At 43.0% G+C, this 13,197-nt stretch overlaps 1 protein-coding gene across 8 annotated transcripts in view; it reads right to left on the reverse strand.

The window, feature by feature from the left end:
• Nucleotides 1-13,197, reverse strand: part of mcf2la (mcf.2 cell line derived transforming sequence-like a) — a 197,054-nt gene that overhangs the window by 33,189 nt on the left and 150,668 nt on the right. For all 8 annotated transcript variants that reach the window (XM_080204142.1, XM_080204143.1, XM_080204144.1 and 5 more), the window contains 3 exons: nt 7,125-7,194; nt 4,479-4,571; nt 1,816-1,908 (listed from right to left, as the gene is read on the reverse strand). In XM_080204142.1, the coding sequence (XP_080060268.1) occupies nt 1,816-1,908; nt 4,479-4,571; nt 7,125-7,194 (256 nt within the window). The remainder of the gene's footprint in view (nt 1-1,815; nt 1,909-4,478; nt 4,572-7,124; nt 7,195-13,197) is intronic.

Genomic DNA, 13,197 nt, shown 5'->3' on the forward strand with positions numbered 1-13,197 from the left:
ACCAGGCAACAGATTTTTTTTGTGCACGTAGCTTGGTTTTTGCCATTTTTACACAGCTGATGAGATTTTTGTGTTGCTGAAATAATATTCCCAGGTTTCTTTCCTGCTGCTTTCCTGGATGTTCATTTGCTTTAGCCTTTTTTTGTCTGTGTAAAAGATTTGTTTTTTTATGTGAATTATCCAGTTTTTGAGTGGGTAATTCACATTTTTAAAAAATATTTTGTTTGGCTTTTCCGCAAAATGCCCAGTTTTGTTGCGGTCTGTTTTTTGTACAAATGTTTTGTTTTATATGGTGGCTTCCATATTTATGGCTAGGTTTCTCTTTGGTTTTCACACGTGTTGCATTTTATTGTTTGTGTCTTTGCATTTTTCTTTAAAAAAAGCCTCTGGTTAACATCAAAAATCCTCATTAAAGATTAACTATTACCAGCTCTAAATCTAGTTTTCGTTTCTTTTTATTGTTCATTTTAAAAAATACTTTGCAGAAGACCAAAGTGCTGATTTCTGCTCTGCCCCTTCATCAAATGAGTGGGAGTTCTATTCACAGTAAAAAGTCTGACAACACCAGGTTTTAGTCCAATCGATTTATTTGATAGTAAACTCACTAGCTTTTGAGGGGATTTCCCTCTTCTTCCTATTCTTCCTATGTAGTTCTATTCACATACAGGGCATATAAAGACACAAACTCAATTTACAAAATAATGGTTGGAGTGCGAGTCTTTACAGGTAATCAAGTCTTAAAGATACAGACAATGTGAGTGGAGAGAGGGTTAAGCACAGGTTAAAGATGTGTATTGTCTCCATCCAGGGCAGTTAGAGAGATTTTGCAAGACCAGGCAAGTCGTAGGGGTTACAGATAGTGTGACATGAACCCAAGATCCCAGTTGAGGCCGTTCTCATGTGTGCGGACCTTGGCTATCAGTCTCTGCTCAGCAACCCTCACGACTTGCCTAGGAAGTCAATGCCCTGTTTGTGTATAGAACTCCCACTTACCTGATGAAGGGGCAGTGCTCCAAAAGCTAGTGGCTTGTGCTACCAAATAAACCTGTTGAACTTTAATCTGGTGCTGTGAGACTTTTTACTTTCTAGTTACACAGGATAATTCAGAGAGGCTTCTGTCTAAAGATGTCAGAAGATTGCTACCACTGCTGATAATCTATCCATGGCACTGACTTGCAGGGGTCAGCACGTTTGAGTGGTTATTAGCACATGTTACCAGGGACCCGAGTTCGATTCCACCTTGGGGGTGACCTGTGCGGAATTTGGATATACTCCCCATGTCTGCGTGGATTTCCTCTGGGTGCTCCAGTTTCCTTCCATCGTCCAAAGATGTGCAGGTTAGGTGGATTAGCTGTGCTAAATTGCCCCTTAGTGTCAAAGATGTGTAGGTAGTAGGTGTGGTAGATTAGCCATGGTAAATGGGCAAGGCTACAAGGATAGGGCAGAGGGGAGGGCCCGGATGAGACGCTCTTTCGAAGAGTTGGTGAAGACTCGATGGGCCAAGTGGCCTACTTCTGCACTGTAGGGATTCAATGGTTCCATGGAGCTGTCAAATGAATACCCATCTTGTAGCTGAAATTTGCCTGGGTGAAGTTATCAGATGAATTAAAACCCGTTGGTACAGTCCTACTGATGATACCGTTATCATTTGCTGCTTACATCAGGAGTTAATGCTTCCACATAACAGTTCGAAGGATACTCATTTGTCAAGCCGCACCAAATTACCTGTTGTTGCATCAACATCATTTAATCCAATATCACTTTTCATACTTCCTTTTAAGTTCTTTTCTACTTGTTACTGTTGTCAAGCCTTACCTTCAGCAATAACTGGTACTTTGTTATCCGTTGCACAGGCTTCAACAAATACGAATCCAAACCCAGCTTGTGTTCCAACTTTTTCTGACATTCCTGAAACACACAATGGTTCACATAATAAATGCTGTAGTTTCAGTGTTATTACTGAAACAATGTACTGTCTAGCAATCTGCATCAAGTCATCTAAAATCTCTGAGACAATATCAATTGCCCTGAAATAATGCCTTTTTCATGCACTCAAGGGAGCTTCATTTCAGCTTACAGCACCATATCACAAAGGCTTTCATTGATCGCACTATGAGAAGAGCACAGATCAGCCTCTAATTCATCTTTCCAAAGAAACCCAAACTACCCCAATTATAGCCTCTTGAATGGCTCAGGCTTTTGCTCTCTCCTACTCAGAAGCCATTGATCACCGTGTGACAGTTGCTTTCTCAAATCAGTTCTGAACTTACCCATGTCCAGATTCCCCTCACATTTTGCCTTGTCCTGTTACTCTGATTTAACTGGAAATACCGTTGAGCATTAGTACCTTTGCACATTCACTCAGTATCTTGTATCTCTCTAACCTTTGTCAGTTTTGTTTACAATTTCTCTCTTTTACAGCCAATGTTCCACATTGTGGTTTTGCTAATCACACAAATTAGGCACAGACGAATCTGGAGCAGGAGTGAGCCACCTGACCACGCAAGTCTGCCAGAGTGTGGGCAATTTGCTAGCTTACTCCATTGGTGGAACCCTCCTTGCCTGTGAACAGTGCATGCGGGCATCTCGGTACTGTGAAGCCGACAATATTCCAACTGGATGTTTGGTAAATGTATTTGATGAATGAGGCTCCCTGATGCATATATTGATAGAATGGCCCCTTCTAAAATAACAGAACCACTAATTAATGGCAATAAGCAGCCTCACACCATTTATCCTCCTGGAACCTGAGCTCATCCAGTATTCTATTGCTGTGTCCTAATGTTCACCAAGTCCCATACATCTTTGTGCTCATTGATCTATACTAGCTCCTGGGTCCAGCAACACCTCGAATTCAAAACACACATTCTTGTTTTTGGACCCCTCCAATACCTTCCCCCTCTACATCTCTGTACACTCTTCCTCCCTTCAACCCTCTCAAAACTCTGTGTTCGTCCAATTCTGACCTCTTGCACAAACCAAATTTTCTTCAGTTTTCCTTAAGGAGCTGTGCCTTCAGCCTGCCCCCTTTAGAATTAAAGGCAGGACCAGAATATGGAGCCCTGTTGCAGAACACACAGATTTTTTTAGCATGGTGGCATAGCAGTTAGCACTGCTGCCTCACAGTGCCAGGGACCCGGCTTTGATTCCAGTCTAGGAGTTTGCACGTTCTCCCATGTCTGTGTGGGTTTCCTTTGGGTGGTCCATTTTCCTCCATAGTACAAAAATGTGCAGATCAGGTGGAATAACTAGGCTAAATTGCCTCTTAGTTTTTCCCAAAATGTGTAGGTTAGGGGGATTAGCGGCATAACTGTGTGAGGTTACAGGTTAGGGTGGGGTGGGGGGTGATGGGAAAGATGCTCTGTTAGAAAGTTGGTGCAGACTTGATGGGCTGAATGGCCGCCTTCTGCACTATAAGGATTCTATAATTCTAAGTAGACCAGTTAAATTAACAAAGATGAGCTCCCATTCATTTTGAAGCTGGCTGGTTTGATTGGAGACAGCATATTTTCTGGTGGTCTCTTAGGTAAATCCGTAATATAGGGTTATATTCATGCCACACAAGTGCCAGGCAATGACAGTTTCCAATCAGAGGGAGTTTATTCATGTCCCCTTGACATTCAAGGGCATTAACACCATAGAATCATTGAAACCCTACAATATGGAAGGAGGCCATTTGGCCCTTCGAGTCTGCACTGACAACAATCCCACCCAGGCCCCATCCCCTCAACCCCACGTATTTGCCCCACTATTCCCTCTAACCTATCATTCTGGGACACTAAGGGGCAATTTAGCATGGCCAATCAACTTAGCCCGCACGTCTTGGACATCAGCATAGCTGAATCTTTCACCGTCTACACCCTGGGAATTACCATCATCCGGAAACCTAACAGTATATAAAATACTGTGGTTATAAGAAGTCAGAGGCTGGGAGTTGTGTGATGAGTAACTCACCTCCTGGCTCCCCAAAGCTTGTCCACATCCTCAAGGCATAGGTCCGGAGTGTAATGGAACACTCTCCACTTGCCTGGATGAGTGCATCTCCAACAATACTCAAGAATCTCAACATCATCCAGGACAAAGCAAAGCAATCCACTGTTTGTCACCCCATCAACCAGCCTAAAACATTTGCTCCCTCCAACGTCAACACATCATTGCAGCAGTGTGTACCATCTACAAGTAACATTGCAGAAACGTGTGAAAAGCAACTCCAATGCTGACTCCTGAACATGGAGTCACTTCAATATGTAATTACAGTCAACACAAGCAGGTTCTGTTTTATCCCTCTGATAAGAAAAATCATGAAAAGCAAAATAGATTTGGTGAATGCAACGTATGGACAACACCCCCAGAGTCAACTGAGTTACAGTCAGGTGATGGTGTAGTCCTCAAACATAACTTGCCTTGCATCTTAACTACCTTCTCAGTCCAAGCAGTTTAGTAAGAAACAAATAAGGGGCTGAGTCAGTTATAAGTACCTGGAAGAAGATGCAGTCTGAACACTGCCTCCACAAGCTTTCTGAACGGGGTTTATTTCGACAGTACCGCTCATAAATCTGGAGATCTTCCATCTACAAACAGAAACGGTCGCATGTCAAGAGTTTCATCACTTCATAGATTGGTAACTGGTGGAAATTCACCGTCACCCACAGTTAGTTTGCTGCTTGGCTAATAACTGGCAATATTTCTTCCCACAAGTCACCTCACCAACAAAGCTATGGGCAACAAAAACATCTTGGAACGGAATTCTGAACCTCTGTCGCAGAACAATTTCATCCTCATCCTATTTTACAGGTGTCTTAACCTCATTCCCACTGTGCCCTTATAAGAACATTAGTGAGAAAGCACCTTGGCTCAGAAGATAAAGTAGAATCAGTATGGGTGGAGATTAGGAATAACAAAGGTCAGAAAATGCTGTTGCCAGGAGTTTTGGGCCCTCTAACAGTAGATACCACTAGAGGGAGCAGTAAGAAAATTAAATGGAACTCATAACAAAGGCAATGCAATGATTACTTAAATCTTCATATAGACCAGACAACTCAATGGCAAAGACAGTTTAGAAGGTGAATTTGGAACATCTTGCAACAGTTTTCTGAAACAAGGATCTTTTTTCTTGTGCTCTCACTGGTGGTGAACTTGGAGGTGGGAAGGGGACATAGTTTGGCAAGATAGTGGTGAACTAGAACCCTGCCTGCTATCTTCCTGTCTTTTCCAGGATGAGTTCAGGCAGGAAGGCCCATGGTCAGTCTTCTTGCCCGGCACCAATTGAGGCCCTTAAGTGGTCAATTAATGGCCCCATCATACTGCCACTGGTTTTATCCCAGCTGCAGGGCCTGTCAGTGTGCAACATGCACAGCAGGTAAAACTGTGAGGCATGTCTGTCATCTCTGGTGAGATGAAAATGTCCCTTGAGGGATTCAACATTGAGAAGGGTGTTGGCCAATGAGAGGCAGTGACCTCCCTTACTGCTAACTCCTCTGGACCCCTCATCTTGTGAACCCTTCCTACCCAATACACCCAACTTTATTTATTTGTAGCCTGGGTTGTTCTACAATCCTGGTAGTCCAGTGTCTGTCCTTCGAGCTGTCATGGCCTCCCCTATGGTGTTGTTGAGCATCAGATCAGCAGGGCCTCCGACTAGTTGGCAGCTCGCCATAGATAGGGCCTCTGCCCCAGGGGTCTTGGGTTGAGGGGAAGACCTGTTGGTGGCTTCGCCACTGCCTGATTGGCTTGTGGTTCAGTGGGCCTTCTGGACAGAGGCCACGTGGGTTTCTTGCCAGTCATCTAGCTGTCAGACCCCTGATGAGTCACAAGATTCCATCTAATGTGTGTGAAATAATTACAATTGGTAAAGTAAAAAGTACTGGGAAAACTATTAGAAGTAAAGGCTGACAAGTCTCCTGGTCTTGATGACCTTCATGCTAGGGTCTGTGACTGCAGAGACAGTGAATGCCTTGGATATAATCTTCCCAAATCCACTAGATTCTGGAATGGTCCCAGTGGATTGGAAAGCCATAGATATGACATTTCAGTTCAAGAAAGGAGAGAGAGACTGAACATGAGTAACCATAGGCCAATTAGTCTAACATCTGTCATTGAGAAAATGCGAGAATCAATTATTCAGGTAAAAGCAGAATATTTAGAAACTCATAATAAAATTAATTAACAGTCAACATGGTTTTATGAAAGAGAAATGTTTGACAAATTTACTAGCGTACTCTGAGGATGTAACAAACAGATTGGATAAAACGGAACCAGAAGATATGTGCTTGGATTTCCAAGAGGCGTGTACTAAGGCTTACGACACAAGGGGAGTGCTCACGGTGTTGATGCTAATATATTAGCATGGAGAGGGGATTGGCTTACTAGCAGGAAACAGAATCAGGATAAATAAGTAATTTTCAGGTTGGCAAACTGTAACTAAGGGCATGCCATAGGGACCAGTGCTGAGACCTCAACTATTTCCAATCCATATTAATGATGTGGATGAAGGTGCTGACTACTGTAGTCAAATTTGGTGACAATACAAAGATAGGTAGGACAGCAAGTTGTGAAATGGATACAAAGAGTAGTCTGCAAAGGGATATAGATAGGTTATGTGAGTGGGCAGAAATTTGGTAGATGGAGTAAAATGTGTGGTTATCCATTTTGTTGGGAGGAAGAGTGGGAGAGTTCATGAAAATGGGAGACGGTTTTTCTTTCTTTCGTCCTTGGGGTATGAATGTTGCCAGCAAAATTAGCATTTTATGGCCAAACCTAAGTGTCCCCAGCTAGGTGGTGGTAAGCCGCTTCCTTGAACTGCTACAGTCCATTTGATGTAGAGGGAGAAGTGAGGTGGGGAGTGAGAGTGGGAAAGGAAGTGGGGGAGTGAGAGTGGAAGGGGGATACAAGTATGAATGGGAGAGAGAATGTCAGTGGGAAAAGAGAATGGAAGCGGGCCCAAAGAATCCTGCCGATGAATTTTAGTGAGGGTATAGTAGTGAGGGTATAGTTTCCAAATGATGCAGTGAAATTGTGTGCGCTATAATAGCAGCTCATAGCAATCTCAGACCAGTCCTATGTATGGCAATGACAATACTGGAACACTGATAGAGTGCAGCATTAGTCAAATTAACTTCACATACCCTCTGCAGGAAACATCGTCCCACCAACTCTGGACAGTCGATGTAATTTTCCAACTCCCTCAGGAATATCCTAAGCAGAAAAGGAGGAAACACAACCACTGATGTTGGGCTTGTAAAATTCTCTTAAAAAAAAGGACCCTTAGACCAGTCCCTTACTCTGGATGGTTTTTGTTCCCCTTGATAGCAGTAGAACATCAAAGTCCACAATTTACAAGGTCCACAATACCAGAGAGGGCAGAACCTGGCCTAGGACCCTCTCTGCTAATGTTTCCCCAGCTCAGGGAGAAAGACCCACATTTATATAGTGCCTTTCACAAATACAAGATATACTAAGGCACTGTGCAGCCAATCAAATGCTTTTGGTGTGCAGTCACTTGTTGTGTGAGAAACACTGTCAATCTGCACAGCTCTCCCACAAACAGCAACAGCGTGAATGACCAGATAATCTGTGCGAGTGATGGAGTTTGAGGGATAAATATTAGCCAAAAGTGGATAGGAACTCTCCACCTCCTCTTTGAGCAACATCCCAAGACCATTCCAACCCAGTGGGTAGACAGAGGGCAATATATCATCTGAAAGATGGCACCTCCAATAGTGCAGCACTCCCTCAGAACTGCACTGAAGGTCAGCTTAGATTTTGTACCTCAGTCTCTGGAGTGGAGCTAGAGCCAATAACCTTGGCATATGAACTCACGGAGGGAGGTTGACAGCCACTAAAACAGGGCTGACACCATTGAGGCATTACTACTAGCTGATACTTATATTTAAAAATGTTGCAGGTTGCTTTAAGAGATGATGACATGATTTGATGGGAATATAGGGTGTTGCTGCAGGCTGCTGTTTTACTTTTAGTTTGTACCCTGTACAGAAAACATCTCCTGGAATAAATCTGTTATTGTTACTTTGAATCCATGTGTGCAAACTGCGTTCTTCTCTTTTTGTTAAAGCTCACAACCCCGAACACAGTTAGGACATTCTAGAAAGAAAGTTGGCAACAAGTCAGGATTTTGTTCCATCCAGAACATTGAGGAAAAGCCCTAATTAGAAGAAAGAAGACACTATGGTTCTCACACTTCAAATATTAGAAGGCTGTGGAAAAGCAGCAACAGGATTAAATATTGAAGTGCCAGTACAGGAAAATGCAAATAAGAAAAAAGCTCTGTGTAGTTTCAACCAAAGAGGTTTTTCCAATCACGAAAGGGTGAGTCTCCGGACAGTACCTGGCCTATTGAAAATAATATTCATTTGAAAAGAAATGAATACCATGCTTACTGTTACCTATTGAGCAAATATCACCAACTAGTATTGTGAATATTCATTACTTTTTGCTAGTAGGTCATTTGCCTCTGACAGTTTCTCCAGTGTAGAGATATACCAGAAATGATCCTGTGATGGGGAAGGTGATGGATACAGTATTAAAGGGAACAATACCTGGAATGCATCATCTGATCCTGATTTGAAACCATGGGGGTGATTCTCCCAAAATAATGTTGAATTCAAATGAAAACTGGAGGAAATCATGCTGATTTTTAAAGTGGGAATTCAGAGAAGAATTTCCCACACTCGGTGCACTGCTGAGTGCACTAGTGTAAGAAATCAGTGGGTGGGACCTATTCCCACCCAAGAGGCTGTCAGCACAGTGCTGGGCAGGCCACTGCGCATGCGCTGATATATCAGTGCAAGCACATTAGCCCCTGTCTGCTAACCTCCCAATTGCTGACCAGCTCGATTGTTGGCTAGCCTCGCGACCCCGCAACACCGACTCTATCAAATCCCATGCACCCAGTCCCAACCTCGCCACCCCCAGCCTGCCTCAATCATTCCCCTGCCCCTGCAGCCTCTCCCCTACCCCGCTCGCTATGCTCATAATCCTAAATGCAGAGTGGCAGTGTGATTTACCCTAGTTTTCATGCAAATTTGACATTTTGTTTGGAAAATTACACCCATGGTTTCAAGTCAGGATGCAGATAATGCATTCCTCCACCCTCACCCCCACCCATTAGGCCCCCTCCATTAGGCCCAGTCCCTTGGCAGTGCCCCATGCCTGATGGGCAGTGCCAAGGTGCTCCCAAGCACTGATGCTTTGCTGCTTAGGCTAGGCTGGCACTGCAAAGGTGCCAATGCTGAGAGGGCACCTCCCCCCAGCACTCGACCCTTTGGAGGCCCAGTTGCCCCCCCTTCACTTCAGCGGGGTCAGGCCACTACTGTATACCCTGCTGTGGAGTGAAATACTCCTGGGTGGCGGTGGTGGGGGGGTGGCTATCTTGCCCAGAAACTTCAGTACCATGCCTGCTCATTGTATTTAAAATATACTTAAATTAACATGTGCATACCTAATGCAGCTCCATGCCCATTTCTGGCACGGAGCTGATGGTTAGGAGGTGGCTCACATTAATCCACCCCGCTGAAATATCCCGGTGCGCTGAGCTACAAATTCAGCACAGCGGGATGGGAGAATCACCACACCATATGTGTCAAGAAAGCTTGCGTTGACAGTCCAGGATGCGTGTCTATTGTGGGGATTCTGAGTGATCATTCTTCCTAGTCTGCATGGAAGATTTCGAACAGCTACAGGACATCCTGGCATAGTCCAGATGAAGGAATTAATAGTTATTTTTGGTGGCCAGGTCTGGAGGTTCAGATTGAAGAAAAAGTGGGACAATGTCAATCATGTGCATGAATAAGAAATACACCAGGATTGTCTTTTTTACATCTTTGGGCATGGCCTAAAATGCCATGCCAATGGTTGCATGTAGACCTTACTAGTCTGTTTGAGGGTTACATTTCTTTAGTCTAATTGATGCACACTCAAGTCACTGGAAGTTACAAGATCTACTAAAGGCAAATGTGTGCCTTTGTTTAAAAAGGGCTGCAGAGAAAAGCCTGGGAACTCCAGGCCAGCGAGCCTCACATCTGTGGTGGGCAAGTTGTTGGAAGGTATCTTGAGAGACAGGATCTACAGGCATTTAGAGACGCAAGGACTGATTAGAGACAGCCAACATGGCTCTGTGAATGAAAAATCATGTCTCACAAATTTGAGTTTTTTGAAGGGGTAACCAAGAAGGTAGATGAAGGCAGTGCAGTTGATGTTGTTTACATGGACTTTATCAAGGCCATGGTAGGTTATTGCATAAAATTAAATCTTACAGGATCCAAGGTGAGGTATCTAAATGGATACAAAGTGGTAGTGAGGTATCTAAATGGATACAAACTGGAAGCCTGTGACCAGCGGTGTGCCTCAGGGATCAGTGCCGGGTCCGCTATTATTAATGTTTTGGACGAAAATATGGGAGGCATGGTTATTAAGTTTGCAGATGATACCAAGATTGGTGGCATAGTGGACAGTGAAGAAAGTTATCTGTGATTGCAACAGGATCTTGATCAATTGGGCCACTGGGCTGACGAATGGCAGATGGAGTTTAATTTAAATAAATGCGAGATGATGCATTTTGGTAGATTGAACCAGGGCAGGACTTACTCAGTTAATGGTGGGGTGCTGGGGAGAGTTACAGAACAAAAAGGGATTGAGGGGTACATGTTCATAGCTCCTTGAAAGTGGAGTCACAGGTGGACAGAGCGAAGAAGGTATTCAGCATGCTTGGTTTCATCGGTCAGAACATTGAATACAGGAGTCGGGATGTCTTGTTGAAGTTGTACAAGACACTGGTAAGACCACACTTGGATTACTGTGTAGAGTTCTGCTCACCCTATTATAGAAAGGATATTATTAAACTAGAAAGAATGCAGAAAACATTTACTAGGATGCTACCGGGATTTGATGGTTTGAATTATAAGGAGAGGCTAGATAGACTGGGACTTCTTTCTCTGGAGCATAGAAGGCTGAGGGGTGATCTTATAAAGGTCTATAAAATAATAAGGAGCACAGATCAGTTTGATAGTCAATATCTTTTGCCAAAGGTAGGGAAGTCTAAAACTAGAGCGCATTGGTTTAAGGTGAGACGGGAGAGATACAGAAGTGTCCAGAGGGGCAATTTTTTCACACAGAGGGCGGTGAATGTCTGGAATAAGTTGCCAGAGGTAGTAGTAGAGGCAGATACAATTTTGTCTTTTAAAAAGCATTTAGACAGTTACATGCATAAGATGGGTATAGAGGGATGCGGGCCAAATGTGGGCAATTGGGATTAGCTTAAGGGTTAAAAAAAAAAGGGTGGCATGGACAAGTTGGGCCAAAGTGTCTGCTTCCATGCTGTAAACCTCTATCTGAATAAACCAATAAAAAAACTTGACAACATTTTTGCAACATTTGGTAACCAGAACAGATGATTGTTAGTGATAATGTTTCATAATTTACTCCACAAGAGTTTAAGGATTATCTCCAAGTAAATGCTATTCACCATATAAAATCCAGACTCTATCATCTACCAATCAGTGGATTAGCTGAAAAATATGCACGATCCTTTAAATATTCTTTAAAAACTTCAAAAGAGTAAGGTTCGTCATCATATTGTGTGAATGACTTTTGGCATAGTATATAAACACTAGAAATGCGACTACCCAAAGTTCACCTGCATTACTATTCTTAAAGAGAAAGTTAAGAACTACTTTGATTTGTTATTATCTCCAGAAACCTCAGAGATAGTAGAGCGTCAACAACAATGGGTTGCTAGACGAGAAGTGAGGGCAAAACAATGCTCATTTCAAGAAGGAGATTTAAACGTTAGTAAGTAAATAAGCACTAATGGGTACCAGCCATAGTTTAGCAAAAACAGGTCCAATTTCTTACACAGTTCAAACCATGTTGACCAGTTGTTATCATCTCAAAATGATTTCTCCGAAACAGCTCCAGAAGTACCAACTTCTTTAGTTCCTGGTGTTGTGAATACTACTAGGGAAGACTTAGTTGAATCTGAATTGCCTGATGATTATGTCTCTGCTGCTACATGGAGTGAGAATGATGCACAATTAGTTCCAAGAGAAGACATGGCTTCCGAAGCTCCAAACCATACTTCTAGGATCAATGACAGCTTAATTTTAAAACATCGTATACAAGGAACGAGGAATAAGTCATCCTCCTGATCAATTTTCTTGTTGACTGTTTAGTAATGATGCATAGTCACCAACCACCTGTCCTGGTCCCCCCATGCCAACACTACAGTTAAGAAAGCCCACCAATGTCTTTACTTTCTCAAAAGACTAAGGAAATTTGGCATATCAGGTATGCCTCTCATCAACATTTACAGATGCACCATAGAAAGCATTCTTTCTGGTTGTATCACAGCTTGGTATGGCTCCTGCTCTGCCCAATATCTCAAGGAATTACAAAAGGTCATGAATGTAGCCCAATCCATCATGCAAATCATCCTGCCATCTATTGACTCTGTCTACACTTCCTACTGTCTTGGCAAAGCAGCCAGCATAATTAAGGACCCCACACACTCCAGATATTCCCTCTTCCACCTTCTTCCATTGGGAAAAAGATACAAAAGTGAGGTCGCGTACCAACCGACTCAAGAACAGCTTCTTCCCTGCTGCTGTCAGACTTTTGAATGGACTTATCTTGCATTAAGTCAATCTTTCTCAATACCCTAGCTATGACTGTAACATTCTGCACTCTGTCATTTCCTTCATTATGAACAGTATGCTTTGTATAGTGTGCAATAGACAATACTTTTCACTGTATGTTACATGTGACAATAATAAATCAAATCAAATCCTGTGTCTAGACTATTATTGATCCCACATAAAACATTGTAGTAATTTATTGTAATAACCACAGAAGGGGGAAGAGTTGTTTAAAAGGCTTGCAGTTTCCATTAAGAGGTGATCACATGATTTCATGGTAATGTCATTAGGGTGTTGCCATAGGTGGCTGTTTTAATTGGTTTGTACTTTGTACAGGCAACAGCTCCTAGAATAAATCTGTTGTTGTTACTTTGAGTCCACCTGTGCAAAACCATGTTTTTTTCTTTTTCGTTAAAAGAGTCAACCCCTAACATAGGACATTACAAGGTGGGTGAGGGTTGTGTGAGGGGAGCAGAGGATCATATGGGCACCAAGTATTCTGGTCACACATGTAGATTGGCATTGGAGATATACCCACAGGGATACGGAT

This window comes from Carcharhinus amblyrhynchos, chromosome 15, assembly GCF_965287045.1.
Source record: "Carcharhinus amblyrhynchos chromosome 15, sCarAmb.v2.hapA, whole genome shotgun sequence".
NCBI lineage: Eukaryota > Metazoa > Chordata > Chondrichthyes > Carcharhiniformes > Carcharhinidae > Carcharhinus > Carcharhinus amblyrhynchos.